Source organism: Theropithecus gelada, chromosome 11 (genome assembly GCF_003255815.1).
Source record: "Theropithecus gelada isolate Dixy chromosome 11, Tgel_1.0, whole genome shotgun sequence".
In the NCBI taxonomy this organism is placed as follows: Eukaryota; Metazoa; Chordata; class Mammalia; order Primates; family Cercopithecidae; genus Theropithecus; species Theropithecus gelada.
In genome coordinates, this window is record NC_037679.1 from 82,796,076 (window position 1) to 82,814,173 (window position 18,098).

Here is an 18,098-nt window from a genome sequence, read left to right on the forward strand (position 1 = left end):
AAAGTTTTTGGGGAGTCAAAAATGAGGCCAGGCACAGTGGCTCATGCCTGTAATCCCAGCACTTTGGGAGGCTGAGGTGGGTGGATCACCTGAGGTCAGGAGTTCAAGACCAGCTTGGCCAACCTCGTGAAACCCTGTCTCTACTAAAAATACAAAAATTAGCTGGGCGTGGTGGCGGGCGCCCGTAATCCCAGCTACTTGGGAGGCTGAGGCAGGAGAATCGCTTGAACCCGGGCGGCAGAGGTTGCAGTGAGCTGAGATTGTGCCACTGCACTCCAGTCTCGGCGACAGAGGGAGACTCCATGTTAAAAAAAAAAAAAAAAAAAAGACCCCAGGATTTTGGACTGTGCAGGGGTCAGTGCCCCAACCCCCATGTTGTTTAAAGTCAACTGTACACTGTCATAGTCAGGAAGCCTTCATCACTGCAGCTGCCCCTGTTTCTTGAAACCTGAAGTGGGAAACTGGATCCTGGGACACTACTGCCCCCTATTGCCTGTTGGTCTTCAAAGAAATAATCCCTTCAATTTTGCAAGGCCTGTGCTGTCATTCCCTTTTTACAGATAAGGAAACTGAGGCCGGGACATGGTGGAAAATAATCAAGGTCACACAGCTATGTGCAAAAGTGGAGTAACAACCCAGGCTCCTCATTCTCAGGTCAGTCCCGTGACCTCAATTGACATGTAATGTGTGAGGTCCTTCTGTGGCCCTGTGGCAGGGCCTGAGGAGGACAGCGTACATAAATCCAGTCTGGTGCCTTCATGAGTGAGGCAGAGTAGAAAATAAGTGTAATCCACTAGGAACAAATCTGCATTGTAAACACAGAGGAAGGGGCTAGTATTTGGCAGAAGGATGTCTGGGAACATTTTAGAGGTAAGAGGTGACATTTGGGTTCTGAGGGATGAGTAGGAGAATGCCAGGGTACAAAGGATGAAAAGACCGATCCAGCAGCTGGTAAGGGCTAAGGGGCATGGAGAAGCAGCAAGACTTTGAGGAAGTGGTAGAATTCTAACTTTGGAAAATCTGAACAAGGTTAATTTTTTGTGCGTGGTTAAGATATTACATACATACAGTAAAATAAAATGCAATAGTTGCCGGGAGCAGCGGCTCACACCTATAATTCCAGCACTTTGGGAGGCCGAGGCAGGTGGATCATCTGAAGGTCAGGAGTTCGAGACCGGCCTGACCAACATGGTGAAAACCCGTCTCTACTAAAAATACAAAAATTAGCTGGCTGTGGTGGCGGGCGCCCCTAATCCCAGCTACTTGGGAGGCTAAGGGAGGAGAATATCTTGAACCCAGGAGGCGGAGGTTGCAGTGAGCTGAGATCATGCCATTGCACTCCAGCCTGCGTGACAAGAATGAAAATCTGTCTCAAAATAAAATAAAATAAAGTAAAAATGTAATAGTCTAATCGATTTTTTTTAAAAAAGTAGACATTCACGTATCTACCAGGTAGGTAAAGATACTACAGATTCCAGCAACCCGGGAGGATCCCTTGGTGCCCCTTTCAGGTCTGTATGAGCCTCCACCGCTCCCCAGTCCCCGGGAAGGAGAAGGGGTGGGAGAGGCAACATGAAACCTAAAAACCAGTGGGGTTCGCACCGGTAATCCCACGGTAATCCCACAGCTATTGGGCTGGCGGAGGCCTCAAGGAGGATAACTTGCCCAGGAGTTGGAGGCTGCAGTGAGCTATGATCGCGCCACTGCACTCCAGTCTGGGCGACAGATCAAGACCCCGTCTCTAAGCAAACAAACAAATAAACAGCCCTCAAAACCCATGGCTTCAGGCCTGGCGCGGTAGCTCACTCCTGTAATCTCAGCACTTTGGGAGGTCGAGCAGGGCGGATCACTTGAGGTCAGGAGTTCCAGACCAGCCTGGCCAACATGGCGAAACTCCATCTCTACTAAAAAATAAAAAAAAAATTGGCCGGTCGCGGTGGCTCACACCTATAATTCCAGCACTTTGGGAGACCCAGGTGGGCGGATCACGAGGTCAGGACACCAAGACCAGCCTGACCAACATGGTGAAACCCCGTCTCTACTAAAAATACAAAAATTAGCCGGGCGTGGTGGTGGGCGCCTGTAATCCCAGCTACTCAGGAGGCTGAGGCAGGAGAATCACTTGAACCCGGGAGGTGGAGGTTGCAGTGAGCCGAGAACGCGCCACTGCACTCCAGCCTACCCGGGCGACAGAACGAGACTCCGTCTCAAAAAACAAACAAACAAAAAACACAAAAATTAACCAAGCGTGGTGGCTCACGCCTGTAATTCCAGCTACTCGGGAGGCTGAGGCAAGAGACTCTCTTGAACCCGGGAGACGGAAGTTGCAGTGAGCCGAGATCGCGTCACTGGACTCCAGCCTGGGCGACAGAGCGAGAACTCCGTCTCAGAAACGAAACAAAACAGAAGAAAAAAACCTTAGTTTCAGCCCGCACATTCCCTCAACTCCTATTGCTGCCTGCAAATCTTTCGCCATCGTCCTGGACAATCCTAAGAGGGCACTGCAGAGGCTTCTGGACACTGTCGTTTTCCTGAGAAGTCCACATGAACTTAGCTTTGACGCGAAAGGACTAGGGAAAAATTTTGGTCCTTCGGAGCCGCCGTCCAGGCTCGGGCCGCTCACAGTCGCTTGTCCCTCGGCGGCTGCCATGCGTCCTTTACGTGGCAGCTGCCGGCGCCCGCCAATCCGCTGCGCCCGCATCAGCCCCCACTAGTGGCGCAGGCGGAAGGGGCGGAGCTTAGGCGGCAGTGGCTGAGAAGGCAGCGGGGCGGCGGCGGCGGCGGCGGCTCTGGAGGCCGCAGTCCGGGTCCTGGCTTCGGCCTCAGCCCCACCATGGTGACGCTTGCTGAACTGCTGGTGCTCCTGGCCGCTCTCCTGGCCACGGTCTCGGGCTATTTCGTTAGCATCGACGCGCATGCTGAGGAGTGCTTCTTTGAGCGGGTCACCTCGGGCACCAAAATGGGCCTCATCTTCGAGGTGGCGGAGGGCGGCTTCCTGGACATCGACGTGGAGGTGCGGGCGAGATGCCCGCGGCCGAGGCTTGGTCGCGTGGCCGCTCGGGGATTGGTGGCACGTGGGGCCGGCGCGGGGCCTGCTTGGGGAGCGGGCTTAGAAGTCGCTGTCCGAGTCCTGGAGAAGCCCAGGCCGCCACCCCCCCCGCCCCGCCCCGGCCACGGCGACCTCCTAACGGCCCCTTTTCCCGCGACTTGCCCAGATTCCGGGATTCCCTGGGGGCTCCTTCGGCATGCTTGGTTGCTTTGGTTTCTCTCCTTGAACGACGGGTTCCTGTTGGAACCTCTCGCCGAGCTTTGTGAATCAGGCGCCGCGTGTCAGCCCGGGCCCCATAGGCGCTTCTCAGTCGCTGTTAGCTTGTGGCGGGTCTCGAGCCAATTAGCACCTGCTTTCCTTCGTGTTACGGATTAATGCTGGAACATGGCACGGAAACTTTTCCAAAAAATAGATTTAAATCGATTGAGGATTAAAAAGCTATTGAATGCTAGGCATACTTTCGCGTCGTGTTTATTTTTCATAGAAACAACCTTAAGGTTCTACTCTTAGACAAATATCCAGCTACCTCGTTTAGTCTCCTCTGCCTAAGAGAGACGGGGAGTTGGATCATGCGTTTTAGGAGTAAGCAGTGCAGTGAAGTGTCAGGAGAAAACAGGAAATTAAGAAACCAGCAGTCCCTAAATCTGCACCCATGTTTTGTAAACCAAAAGAATGAGGTGTCGCTAATTTTTATTTTAATTCATCTGCTGGCATGACTAATTGAGTCTAAAAAGTTTCTATTTGACAGTGTACTCAGTAGGGCTGGGCACAAGTTACACAATAAAAGTGAAATCCAAAAATAAGGGGATAACGGAAAGGAGAAACTCTTAGACTTAGCTGGGAATTTAGCGATCAACTATTCCAGTCTCGAAGTTATGCGAGTGACATGGACTTTGAAAGAGCGACTGGCTTGACCACAGCCTAACAACTGATTTGTAGTAGACTGGGATGAGAGTTTGGGTCTTCTCATTTCCAGGCTAGTCCTTTCCCCTAAGCCTTCAGGCATCTCAGATAAAGCAGAATTCCTTCACTGTTCGGCAGTAATCTGGAAAACCTTGAAATTTGATAAAAATTCATTTTGTTTATATTTTAAAAAAACAAACGTTTATTATCTCGTGGTTTCTGTGGCCAGGAATTACGGAGACGCTTAGCTGGGTGGTTCTGGCTTGGAATATCTCATGAGGTTGCAATCAAGACGTCAACCAGGGATGCAGGAATTCTTCATTTTAAAGAGATTTCTTTTTTCTTGAGTTTTACTGTCAGTCACAGTTGCATGTTTGTTGGTGATGCAGAAATTCTTCATTTTAAAGATATTTGTTTTATCTTGAGTTTTGCTGTCACTGTTGCATGTTTGTTGCTGATATTGGGCCAGTTAGAGACCACATTTCAGGTGAGGTTTCTGTCTGAGGGGTTTAGTAAGGATAAATAAGACATAAATGTCAGAACTGAAAGGTGTTTTAGAGAGCCATTAGGTCAACCCTTGTTTTATAAAGTGGGAGAATTGCAGACCAAATGGTTATTATCACTTACCGAAGTGGAGGTAAGTGAAAGTTACATATTCTTGGTGAATTTCTTTTCTTTTTTTTTTTTGGACAAAGTCTCGCTCTGTTGCTTATGTTGGAGTGCAATGGCGCGATCTCGACTCACTGCAAACTCTGTCTCCCAGGTTCAAGCGATTCTCCTGCCTCAGCCTCCTGAGTAGCTGGGAATACAGGTGGGCGCCACCACGCCCAACTAATTCTGTATTTTTAGTAGAGACGGAGTTTTACCATGTTGGCCAGGCTGGTCTTGAACTCCTGACCTCAAGTGGTCTGCCCGCCTCAGCCTCCCAAAGTACTGGGATTACAGGCGTGAGCCACCATGCCCAGCCATATTCTTGGTGAATTTCTTACTGCCATTAGACATTACTTATAAAGTCTATGACTAAATCTTTTGTGACATTTTATGCATTTCTCTCTTGCCTCCAGATTACAGGACCAGATAACAAAGGAATTTACAAAGGAGACAGAGAATCCAGTGGGAAATACACATTTGCTGCTCACATGGACGGAACATACAAATTTTGTTTTAGTAACCGGATGTCCACCATGACTCCAAAAATAGTAATGTTCACCATTGATATTGGGGAGGCTCCAAAAGGACAAGACATGGAAACAGAAGGTGAGATGAACATTCAGAATATTGATATCACGTTCCAAGAGCTAATTTTAGTTCTATACATTTTTACCCATCTGAGTGGCATTTTTTAAAATTTCTTAACCAAAAACTTTTTGTGAAATATGCTTTTTATTTTTTGCAAGTCTCCTAATTAATAAAAAAGTTTCTTGAGGCTAGTGTTTGTTTTTTTGTTCTTCATTTTTCTTTTATTTATTTTTTTTGAGATGGAGTCTTGCTCTTTTGCCCAGGCTGGAGTGCAATGGCTTGATCTTGGCTCACTGCAACCTCTGCCTCCTGGATTCAAGTGATTCTCCTGCCTCAGCCTCCCAAGTAGTGTCAGGTGTACAGCACCATGCCTGGCTAATTTTTGTATTTTTAGTAGAGACGGGGTTTCACCATGTTGGCCAGGCTGGTCTCAAACTCCTGACTTAAGGTGATCCACCTGCCTCGGCCTCCTGAAGTGCTGGGATTTTTTTGTTCTTTACATTTGTTCTAACAGGTTTTCTTAGTCATTTTGTGCTCTTGTGAGCATGTAGATTCCTTGTGTCTTGGGTTATTTTTTCTGTTTGTTTGCTAATCCTGGCATATACTTTATTTGCTCATTTGTATACATGACTAGTTTAGCTAAACTTTTTGTTGGTTCTTTTTGTGTTAAGATATCTTAACTTTTCTTTAGGTGGTGGAGATACCTGGGACGGTATGTGGATTGCTTTTTGACAGCATCCGTGTTTGCTAATGTCTAATTTCTGCTTTCTTTTTTCTAACCTCAGTTTGTTGGCATGAGAGTGTTTTTTCTCTTAAAAAACCCCTACAACTAATTGGATTGATTATTTTTTTGTGGTTTTTTCTTTGGTTGACAGGAAGTATAGGTTAGGTTATTTTAAACTAATAGCACTGAAAACACTGTTGACATTTTAGTAGTAACATCTTTGTTCTTTAAGAAGAGTGCTAAAGAGTGGAAATTCAATGATAAGGGGACAATAGTCCCAATTAAACATAGCTCATAGCAAATGGTGCCTTTGACTTTGTAGAAAGTATTTTGTAGACTTCCTAACCTGAAGCTTGGTTAGATATGAAATGCAGTTCTAGGAGCCATATGTTGATACAAAGACAAAAGTTCTTTTAGCCGTATGTTGCAGTTAGATTGTTCATTGCCCAGGTTACCAGTAATAAACCCTGATTGGTTCTTGGTGGTTTTGGATAAATTGCTTTCTGGGAGCCAGTACATTTGGTGGTGGGTTTTTTTTTCCCCCACAGTGCATGCCAGAGTTTTTGAAGCTAGTCGTCATTGTTTCACACATTTCATAGTATCCTATTAGCATGGTAACACTTGTCCCAGATATTCAGTATTAGTAGAGTGCTAACGTCATCAAGAAGCTGAGTTGTTTGGTTAGATTTTGAAATCTATAGAGTTTAGAGAGTCCTGCTACTTAGTAATTCCTGTGCTCATTTTTCACGGCCACTTACAGAGTAGGACTTGACTAATTTTCAGGGAGAATGAGGAGTTCTGAAAGGCTTTTTTGGTTTATTTTCTGGAGATTGATCCTACTTAGTTTGAAAATGTTGGTTGATGAATGTGAACCAACTTCTTAGATGATTTTTTAACATATATCCAAAATTCTTGCTTTTGCTTGTTAATGTCAATGAATGGCAGCTGTCAAATCAAGCCTTCCTCCAAAGCAGTGGTTCTCAAGTGAGGATGATCTTTTTGCCCCAGGGGATGTTTGGCAATCTCTGGAGGCATTTTTTATTGGAAGACGGGGGTAGGTGCTACAGGCATCTAGGGCTGGAGGCCATGGAGGCTGCTAAATACCCTACAGTGCATCAGACAGCGTCCCACAATGTGGAACAGCATTTGGTCCAAAATGGCAACAATGCCACTGCTGAGGAACCCTGCTCTATCGGTTTCATGTGGTGCATGGCGCTTCCAAAGGGAAATTTCGAGTGAGCGACCGTTTGACATTCCAATTCAACCACCTTCAATGGTAGAGGCCCTTGGTTTCTCCTAAGAAACTTGGGATTGTCTTTGAGAATCTGGAATCCCAGAAGAGACCCAGTCTTGGGCAGGGATGAAGAGATCCCCCTTTCCCCCCGGAATGTTTCCTGGTGCTGTTTCTCTCCTGCCTATCTGTTCATTCTCATAACGTGGCACTACCTAAAAGCATATGCTTACTCTTCAGAACAGCACCTTGTGTGTATTTTTGGTTCAAGAGGATACCTGGTTGAAAACTTGTGCCACTAAGGACTTGTCTCTCTACTTACATTGCCTGCTGTTCCCCACTATAGTGAAATCATTACTTTGTCAAAGAAGAATGTTTGAGTTGGTGTGGATTTTCCTAAGAGCGTTTTGATGTTTTTCTCTGCTCAGCTTCGTAGAGATTAAAAGTCTGTTTTGGTGCTGCTCCTTAATTAATATTAGAGTTACATGACTCTTAGATTTTGTTATTTGTAGGATTATATTTTTAAAATACATGTATTTATTTGTGCTCTTAGTCCCCCTCCTCACTGTTTTACTACTTTTCCATAGTTAGTAGTATAGTGAACTTTACGAAACAACATTTCATTAAAAGAAATTTTCTGGGGTTGTTTTCCTTTCCTTAGTAACCATTATATAGTATGTTTCCTACCCTGAAAGAGGTTTCTCTACTGGGAAGGGACTTTTAAAAATGCTTTGAGAATTAAATTGACATGATTCATATCAGTGGTCCAAATTGATGTTTGAACCATTTCAAAAGTAGCTTCTTTTGCAGGCCTTCTCTGAGGATTTTAAAAAGTTATTTTATAAGTATTTTTCAAAAAGAGATTGCCCCAGCCTAGGCAACATAGTGAGACCCTGTCTCTAAAAAATAAAAATAAAATGGTAGTCAGGTGTAGTGATGCACCCCTGTAGTCCCAGCTACTCAGGAGGCTGAGGCAGGGGATTGCTTGAGCCCAGGAATTTGAGGTTACAGTGAGCTATAATTACACCACTGTACTTGAGCCTGGGTGATAGAGTGAGATCCTGTCTTGAAAAAAAAAAGATGGCTGGACGCAGTGGCTCATGCCTGTAATTCCACTATTTTGGGAGGCTGAGGCAGGTGGATCACCTGAGGTCAGGAGTTCAAGACCAGCCTGACCAACATGGTGAAACCCCGTCTCTACTAAAACTACAAAAATTAGCTGGGTGTGGCAGTGTGCGCCTGTAGTCTGTTATTCTGGAGGCTGAGGCAGGAGAATCGCTTCAACCTGGGAGGCGGAGGTTGCAGTGAGCTGAGGTTGAGTGCCAGTGCACTTCAGCTTGGGCAACAGAACGAGACTCTGTCTCAAAAAAAAAAAAAAAAGACATTGACAAATGTGTGTTGTTTTCAAATTATTCTGTAGCTCACCAGAACAAGCTAGAAGAAATGATCAATGAGCTAGCAGTGGCGATGACAGCTGTAAAGCACGAACAGGAATACATGGAAGTCCGGGAGAGGATACACAGAGCCAGTAAGTGAATGCCGTCACTTTGCAGCAGCGTCTGATGGTGAAGATTGTTTTACTCAACAGCTTGCGTGTATTTTCCTCATTTGGAAACTTCGCAAATTTTGTGTGAAAGCATTGGCTTTAAAAGTGTACCTACACGAGATATTTTTTGAGCATACACGTGTATGGAGCTTTGTAGTTTATTATTGGGACATTCATTCTAAACCAGAAAATGCTATTAAGATTTAGTGCAAGTTTTTTTTTTTTTTTTTTTTTGAGACGGAGTCTCGCGCTGTCGCCCAGGCTGGAGTGCAGTGGCCGGATCTCAGCTCACTGCAAGCTCCGCCTCCCGGGTTCACGCCATTCTCCGGCCTCAGCCTCCCGAGTAGCTGGGACTACAGGCGCTGCCACCTCGCCCGGCTATTTTTTGTATTTCTTAGTAGAGACGGGGTTTCACCGTGTTAGCCAGGATGGTCTCGATCTCCTGACCTCGTGATCCGCCCATCTCGGCCTCCCAAAGTGCTGGGATTACAGGCTTGAGCCACCGCGCCCGGCCTAGTGCAAGTTTTTAAGAGTTTGGTTTTCTGGCCGGGCGTGGTGGCTTACACCTGTAATCTGAGCACTTTGGGAGGCTGAGGCAGGTGGATCACCTGAGCTTGGGAGTTCGAGACCAGCCTGGCCAACATAGTAAAATCCCATCTCTACAAAAAATAAAAAAATTAGCTGGCTGTGGTGGCGTACATCTATAGTCCCAGCTACTTGGGAGGCTGAGGCATGAGAATCACTTGAACCCAGGAGGCAGAGGTTGCAGTGAGCTGAGATTGGGCCACTGCACTCCAGCCTGGGCAACAGAGCTAGACTCTGTCTCAGGAAAAAAAAAAAAAAAAGTTCGGGTTTTTAAAAATGTATGGTGAGCTAAGGAATAAGCTAATCGTTTTCTCAGAAGGTAAAAGTGTTGTAAAATGGATATTGCATTGGTTTTTAATCACATACCTGAAACTTACATGCCAGTGGGATTAATATTAGATGCTGAGATTTAATCTTTTTACTACAATGGAAGGCTTACTATAGTTAGAATAGAAAACACCAAAACATGAGTACAGGCAAGTCACCAGGTGAAGATCAACTTGGGTCCTCAAGTTTGTAAGTTGGGAACTTGGAATGTAATTTTCTGTGGAAACAGTGATGATTGAAATCTTGTGTTAGGTTGCAAAAGTCTGTTTAGAACTGGATAGAGCATTAAACATTAGGCTTTTGCATTTAAAATTAAGAGGTACTATATTGACAGACAGACCAATTCCATTGATTAGGTTCAGAGCCACACCATTGTTCGGTGTTTTCATCCTTCAGGTAGTTCTTGGGGAGATGATAAAAGAGCAAAGTGGCCGGGGGCAGTGGCTCACGCCTGTAATCCCAGCACTTTGGGAGGCTGACGTGGGCAGATCACAAGGTCCAGAGATTGAGACCATCCTGGCCAACATGGTGAAATCCCGTCTCTACTAAAACTACAAAAATTAGCTGGGCGTGGTGGCATGCATCTGTAGTCCCAGCTACTCAGGAGGCTGAGGCAGGAGAATTTGCTTGAACCCGGGAGGCAAAGGTTGCAGTGAGCTGATATAATGCCATTGCACTCCGGCCTGGCGACAGAGCGAGACTCCGTCTCAAAAAAAAAAAAAAAAAAGAAAAAAGGAGAGCAAGGCGTAGTGATGCACCTCTGTAGTCCCAGCTACTCAGGAGGCTGAGGCGGGGGATTGCTTGGGAGCAAGCTCTTGTCTTAAGGGCAGTGATTCTATGTCAGGAATCTTTGTTCTGAGACTGGGGTAGGGAGTGAAGAGTGACTCAAAGAGATAAGCACAGCTTGAATTTCTTCCAGATGTGGTTTCTGTTTTTCCCACCCTTAAATCTGTTCTGGCTACTTATGGAAACAAATCTTCAGGATCTAGAGCACAGACATCAGGTTGTGTTGGTAGGAAGGTGTGTAAATGTAATAGCCTGGAGAACTCCCCTCATCCCCACTTGTTTTAGGACTGGAGTGGGGCATGTTATGGACCAAGGCTTGTCTACAAACACTCGAACCTCTTGCCTCACAATTTTTTCTCCTTGCTTCCGCTCTTAATCTCACCAGCTGGAATCTTCACTTTTTCCCTCTTACCTTGTTGGGACCCATGTGTTGGTTACCTTGTTCCCAGATGGGGACCAGCCCAGTCTGGAGTTGGAAGGGCACTGAACTAAGTCAGAGGGCAAGTTCCTCTACTTTGCAAGTTTAACTGGTTCAGACCAGATGGCTTTCGAGTTATAGAAGTTCTTGGGAACACAGTGGCCAGAGGAAGCACATGTCTTCCAGTCTTTAGGGGGTCCAACCTTGTTCTCTCACCCATGATTTGAGTGGAGATACTCCTGTATTTGTTTCACAAATAGTGAGCTATGTGTTCTTATTTAGAAGTGTTAGGCTGGGCGCGGTGGCTGAAGCCTGTAATCCCAGCACTTTGGGAGGCCGAGACGGATGGATCACGAGGTTAGGAGATTGAGACCATCCTGGCTAACACGGTGAAACCCCGTCTCTACTAAAAAATACAAAAAAAAAACTAGCGGGGCGAGGTGGTGGGCGCCTGTAGTCCCAGCTACTCGGGAGGCTGAGGCAGGAGAATGGCGTAAACCCGGGAGGCGGAGCTTGCAGTGAGCTGAGATCTGGGCACTGCACTCCAGCCTGGGCGACAGAGCGAGACTCCGTCTCAAAAAAAAATAAAATAAAATAAAAAGTGTTAGCAGTTTCTAGAATTGAATTTATAGGTATTCAGTTTAAATTTACAAAGCAAATGGTTCTCATAATGTTTTGTTTTTGTGAGTCTTCCTATAGGACCTACTCCTCAGCAGTGAACATAATGAGACCCTTTCACTACAGTGTTGTAATAATAACGTGTTGCTTCTAGATCAGGCTAATATATGAGTGGCATGAGGACAGTGTCCCAGGTCACTGCATTCTGATGTTATTGTGCTTCAGTGTGTTCTATTTAAACTTAAAGGTGCATTTTTCTTTGGGAGGTCGAGGTGGGAGGATCACCTGAGGTCAGGAGTTTGAGACCAGCCTGGCCAACATGGTGAAACCCCGTCTCTACTAAAAATACAAAAATTAGGCCGGGCGCAGTGGCTCACGCCTGTAATCCCAGCACTTTGGGAGGCCGAGGCAGGCAAATCACGAGGTCAGTAGTTCGAGACCAGCCTGGCCAATATGGTAAAACCCCATCTCTACTAAAAATACAAAAATTAGCTGGGCACATGTAATCCCAGGTACTTGGGAGGCTGAGAGAGGAGAATCACTTGAACCCAGAAGTTGCTTAGGCTGGTCTTGAACTCGTGGGCTTGAGTGATCCACCCGCCTCTGCCTTTCAAAGTGTTGGGATTACAGGCATGAGCCACTGTGCCTGGCCTATTTTCTTTTTATCAGACTCTGTTTTTTTTCCTGTTTTTTTTTTTTTTTTTTTAAGATGGAGTCTTGCTCTGTCGCCCAGGCTGGAGTGCAGTGGTGCGATCTCGGCTCACTGCAATCTCTGCCTCCTGAGTTCAAGCAATTCTCCTGCCTCAGCCTCGTGAGTAGCTGGGACTACAGACGCACGCCACCACCATATTTTGACGTTGTAAATAATTGCATTTTGGATAACTGTGATTTTGAAATAATTCCTTAATTGTTTTAGAAGTCAGTTTTCTGATTCAGCAAAATGGATACTAATATAGGACGTTTCAATGGTGAGGGAGAAAGATGGTTGGGTTAGGTTTTAACCCTAGAATTATGACCTTGGGCAAGTCACCTTTTCTTCTCTGCTCCCTGTATACAAGCAGAATGGACTTGGCTGTACCCAGTAAATCTTTAAGCTCAGCTTATTTTTGTATTTTCAGTAGAGACAGGGTTTCACCACGTTGGCCGGGATGGTTTCGATCTCTTCACCTTGTGATCCACCTGCCTCGGCCTCCCAAAGTGCTGGGATTACAGACGTGAGCCACTGCACCCGGCCCTATTTCCTTTTTAGAGACACAGTGTCTTACTCTGTTGCCCAGCCTGTAGTGCTGTGGTGACAAGATAGCTCACTGCATCCTCAACCTCCTGGGCTCAGGTGATCCTCCCGCGTCAGCCTCCCAAGTAGCTGGAAGTACCTCGGCCTACCAAGTAGCTGGAAGTCCAGGCGTGTGCCACTACACCTGGCTTTTTTTTTTTTTTTTTGGTATTGTAGAGATTGGGTTTCTCCGTATTGCCCAGGGTTGGCCTCTGACTCCTGAGCTGAAGCAATCCTCTTGGCCTCCCAAAGTGTTGGGATTGTAGTGTAATTGTTTTTAATGTTGGCCATTTGCAGAAAAATAAAATACTACATAGAAATTTTTTTTTGAGATGGAGTCTCGCTCTGTTGCCCAGGCTGGAGTGCAGTGGCACAGTCTTGGCTCACTGTAAGCTCTGCCTCCCAGGTTCATGCCATTCTCCTGCCTCAGCCTCCCAAGTAGGTGGGACTACAGGTGCCCGCCACCACGTCTATTTTTAGTAGAGACGGGGTTTCACAGTGTTATCCAGGATGGTCTCAATCTTCTGACCTCATGATCCGCCCACCTCAACCTCCCAAAGTACTGGGATTACAGGTATGAGCCACTGTGCCTGGCCTGCATAGTAATTTTTAAAAGCTAAGGCTATAGCATTTGACTGGAGAGTTGGACACAATGGCTTGTGCCTGTAGTCTTAGCTGCTTCAGAGGCTGAGGCAGGAGGATTGCTTGAGGTCAGGAGCTTGAGACCAACCTGGGCAACACGAGACCCTGTTTCTTTAAAAAATAAAATGAATTGGCCAGGCATGGTGGCTCATGCCTATAATCCCAGCATTTTGGGAGGCTGAGGCGGGCAGATCACCTGAGGTTGGGAGTTCGAGACCAGCCTGACTAACATGGAGAAACCACATCATTACTAAAATACAAAATTAGCCGGGTGTGGTGGTGCATGCCTGTAATCCTAGCTACTCGGGAGGCTGAGGCAGGAGAATCGCTTGAACCCAGGAGGTGGAGGTTGCAGTGAGCTGAGATCGCATCATTGCACTCCAGTCTAGGCAACAAGAGTGAAACTCTGTGTCAAAACATAAAACATAAAAAAAAAAATAATAATAAAATACATTTAAAAATAAAAGGAATTTGGCCAGGCGTGGTGGCTTATGCCTATAATCCCAGCACTTTGGGAGGCCGAGGCAGGCGGATCACCAAAGGTTAAGAGTTCAAAACCAACCTGGCCAACATGGTGAAGCCCTATCTCTACTAAAAATACAAAAACTAGCTGGGTGTGGTGTTGAGCACCTGTAATCCCAGCTACTCAGGAGGCTGAGACAGCAGAATCACTTGAACCCAGGAGGCGGAGGTTGCAGTGAGCTGAGATCACGCCACTGCCCTCCAGCCTGGGCGACAGTGAGACTCTGACTCAAAATAAATAAATAAATAAAAATAATTTGATCAGAAACTTGAATGTAACAAATTGAGTATAATAAATAAATATAGAGTAGATGTGTGTTTTACTTTAAGGATCAAATCCTTAGTTTGAGAGCAGGACAGACGAGAATAGTTTGTCTTGTATTTGATGGTCTGGTAGTAACTGTCAGTATTGATCCATATAACTGAGTAACCTCTTCCATTGAGAACAATTGCCAAGTACACAGGTGCTGAACAAATATTTGTCACATATTTGGGGAAAAAGACACTCAGACTGCCCTATTTTGATGTTGTAAATAATTGCATTTTGGATAACTGTGATTTTGAAATAATTTCTTAATTTTTTTAGAAGTCAGTTTTCTGATTCAGCAAAATGGATACTAATATAGGACGTTTCAATGGTGAGGGAGAAAGATGGTTGGATTGGGTTTTAACCCTAGAATTATGACCTTGGGCAAGTCACCTTTTCTTCTCTGCTCCCTGTATACAAGCCAAATGGACTTGGCTGTACCCAGTGAATCTTTAAGGTTTCTTTTAAAAATCTTTGCTTCTACTTTGGGAGGCTGAGGCAGGAGGATCAGTTGAGGCCGGGAGTTCAAGACTAACTTGGGCAACATAGCAAGACCCTTTCTGTATAAAAACAGATGGACTGGTGCATACCTGTACTCCCAGCTACTCAGGAGGCTGAGGTGGCAGGATTGTTTGAGTCCAGTTCAAGGTTGCAGTGAACTATGATTATGTCATGGCATTCCAGCCTGGGCAACAGAGCAAACAAAAAAATATTTGCTTCTGAGTATGTTGAGTTGCTCAGAGACAAAAGTATTTACAGTATAGGTGACCCATAGGTTACAATGACTTCACTTAGAAATTTTCATCTTTATGATGGTGCAAAAGAAGAAATTCTGATGTGCATTCAGAAGAAACTGAGCATCAAGTACCCATGCAACCATTCGGTTTTTTACTTTTGGTGCAGTGTTCACTAACTTGATAAATAAAATATAAAATAATAATAAAATGCAGTTTAACTTATATGAGATATACAACACTTTATTATAAAATCATCTTTGTGTTGTTAGATGTTTTTGCTCAACTGTAGGCTAATGTAAGTGTTCTGATAATGTTTTAGGTAGGCTAGGCTAAGCTATGATGTTTGCTAGGTTAGGTGTATTAAATATATTTTTGACTTAGGTATTTTCAACGTAAGCTGGGTTTATTGGGATGTAACCCCATCTTAATTTGAGGAACATATATTCTATGAATGGTGTACACAATATTACTTTCACACAGAGTGAAGACTAGAATATGATGCCTATGTTTTTTGGGGGAGAATTGTTAAATTTTGTTTGTTTGTTTTGTCCTCAACAGTCAACGACAACACAAACAGCAGAGTGGTCCTTTGGTCCTTCTTTGAAGCTCTTGTTCTAGTTGCCATGACATTGGGACAGATCTACTACCTGAAGAGATTTTTTGAAGTCCGGAGGGTTGTTTAAAAAGCCTCTTCCTGATGATCCCAACTCAGAATTCACTGTTTACCAAACACCTTGGTCATAATAATGTCATTAGTTTCTCTATTTTTATTTTCTGAACTGTACATTCACAATTTATGTTTCTTTGTGATGAATAGATATTGGGGGAAAAACACCTTTTTAGGAAAATTATAGTGCAAATTTGACAGTTGATTGGCATAATTTCTTGTTTGAATGCTGCCTCCATTATATAGGTCCTTCCAGGAACTCAAACACTGTAAGTGAAATATGGGAGTATAGTTTTTATTACTTCTTTTACTTTTGTTTTCATAATATAATGCAGTTTGTTCAGGAAATCAGCACAAAGCCTGATAGTACTTTACTAAAATGGCTGCATTCTTTGGATTCCCTCAGTCTGTGGTTCAAGTCACTACAGATTCATTTTGTTGAGTCCTTATGAGAAACAACAGCATGAATCTTGACGGTTTCTGCCCATCCTAATGGCAGAGCTCTCTGACTTGGGCGTATGCCGCCAGGCTGGGTACTTTCATACTTTGTTTTCTTCTTTTGCTTTAAAAGTACGACTCAGCATACATTTTCCCGCACACATTTTTACATTGTACCTTAGGACTTAATCATCTCCACTTAAATTGATGACACAAGCAGCTAATAACCATTTTTGGGTTTCTGTCTAACTTTCTAATTGTCTGTTAAAGCCAATTCTCTGGGTGTCCCAGTGAGTGGTGGCTCTTTTTCTTTCCACACTGGCACATTCACTTCCCCCACTCTTGGCATGTAGGAAATAAACATTTACATAATTGGAAAAATCCAGATTTCTGATGCCAAAGGGTTAAAGCCTCTTGGATTTCATTGCAGTGATATACAGCCACTATTTTATTTTTGATCAGTGGCCTTTGGGCCACTGTTTAGGGCACTGAACATCAGTGTCAGCATTAGGGTTTGGGTTTTTGTTTTTCTTGGGTCTTTCTTTTTTGGCACATGTGAATCTTGTTTTGTGTAAAATGAAATGACTTTCTCTTGTTCTCTGATGATGGGTTTAAAATGAAAAGAGCATCTGGTTTCGGTATGGGGATGATCCAGGATTATGTTGTGACTGATATATATTAGTTACTTGTACATTTTTTTTTTTTTTGATCTTTGCAAGGGGAAGACTACAAGTAACGAGTTTTATATAATTAATTTAAATTTGTTACAGGTTTTCATGTTCAGGATAAGCAATTTTTCCACCTTGGGTGAGAACACTTGCAACAGTTTATTAATGAGGTGACTTTCACCTTAGGACAACTGTTGCATACCAGTTTTTTTTTTGTGTGTGAAACACTTCAAAATTGACTTAAAATATGTAAATTTAAAATTGGTTGTATCTAATATGCCCCAGGTTCAGTAAATAAACAATTCTTTTTAAAAACAGTCAGTATTCTGTGTTTTATATATTGACAGTTAATTCACATTTTTTACACACCAACTTTCTGTTCTTATTTGACATGAGACATGTCCATGTTTTCTGAGTATTTATGCCTATTATGTCTGTTACTTTTTAATTCTATAAGCTTGAGGATAGTGAACGGTACCAAGTTTTCGTTTCTGCACAGGTTTTCCAGTGAGGCTTCTCTGATGGATCAGTGCTAAAATCTCAAGTATTTTTCTATTTGGGAAAAAAGAAAGGGTTGAATTATTTTCACTCACCCACGTGGTTTATGAATGTGGGAAATAGCTTTAAAGACAGATTAAATGATGTGCCCAAGGCCACAGGTAAGAGAGTGAAAGGTGGAACCAGAGACTAGATCACCACCTGTAGAAACTCCTTCCTCTGTGAAACTAACGGCCTGCTGGTAATAAAAGTAGCTACGATTTATTGAGTACTGTGTAATGTCTTGATCCAGTACTAAGCACTTTACTTGGTCTGTCTTATTCATGCTTCAAAACTGCCATTACCTTGGGTAAAATCATTTTGGAAGTGAGGAGGAAAACAGGCTTGGAATGGGTCCTAAGGTCAGAAAACTAGTAGGTAGTAGAGCCCAGAAGACACACACAGATACGCAATTTCTCTGTGCCTTTGCTTTCAGAACTGTCTGTGAAATGCCCCCCTTTTCTTTTTTTGGAGACAGGATCTCACTCTATTCCCAGGTTGAAGTGCGTTGGCTTGATCTCTGCTCACTGACCTCAACCCCCCGGGCTCAAGTGATCCTACCACCTCAGCTCTCCAAGTAGCTGGGACTACATCTTTTGTTTTTTAAAAGCAGGGTCTTGCTCTGTTACCTGGACTGGAGTGCAGTGGCACAAACATGGCTCACTGCAGCCTTAACCTCTCAAGTGATCCTCTCATCTGAGCCTCCCGAGTAGTTGGGACCACAGGCATGCACCACCATGCCTAGCTAATTAAAAAATTACTTTCATAGAGACAGAGTCTCCTGTACCTTGCCCAGGCTGGCCTCATTCTCCTGGGCTCAAGTGATCCTCCTGCCTCAGCCTCCCAAAGTGTTGTGATTGCAGACATGAGCCACCATGCCT

At 44.3% G+C, this 18,098-nt stretch overlaps 1 protein-coding gene across 3 annotated transcripts; it reads left to right on the top strand.

Moving 5' to 3' along the window:
* The first annotated feature begins 2,715 nt into the window (after positions 1 to 2,715).
* TMED2 (transmembrane p24 trafficking protein 2) lies at positions 2,716 to 16,999 on the top strand. 3 transcript variants are annotated; one of them, XM_025401847.1, is made up of 5 exons: positions 2,736 to 3,013; positions 5,017 to 5,209; positions 5,883 to 5,903; positions 8,567 to 8,674; positions 15,466 to 16,999. In XM_025401847.1, exons 1-5 carry the CDS (start codon positions 2,834 to 2,836, stop codon positions 15,588 to 15,590), a joined length of 627 nt encoding a protein of 208 aa, XP_025257632.1. In that variant the 5' UTR covers positions 2,736 to 2,833; the 3' UTR covers positions 15,591 to 16,999. The 3 variants fall into 3 exon arrangements, with proteins under 3 accessions (XP_025257633.1, XP_025257632.1, XP_025257634.1); XM_025401849.1 differs by lacking the exon at positions 5,883 to 5,903 and having other exon boundaries at positions 2,745 to 2,905; positions 3,002 to 3,013; positions 15,466 to 15,697; XM_025401848.1 differs by lacking the exon at positions 5,883 to 5,903 and having other exon boundaries at positions 2,716 to 3,013; positions 15,466 to 16,995.
* The last annotated feature ends 1,099 nt before the right edge of the window (positions 17,000 to 18,098 follow it).

Bases quoted from the DNA above. Each gene is read 5' to 3' on its own strand.
- TMED2 (XM_025401847.1), top strand. From the start codon at position 2,834: ATGGTGACGCTTGCTGAACTGCTGGTGCTCCTGGCCGCTCTCCTGGCC. The intron at 3,014-5,016 runs GTGCGGGCGAGA...TCTTGCCTCCAG, and splicing joins TCCTGGACATCGACGTGGAG to ATTACAGGACCAGATAACAA. The intron at 8,675-15,465 runs GTAAGTGAATGC...TGTCCTCAACAG, and splicing joins GGAGAGGATACACAGAGCCA to TCAACGACAACACAAACAGC.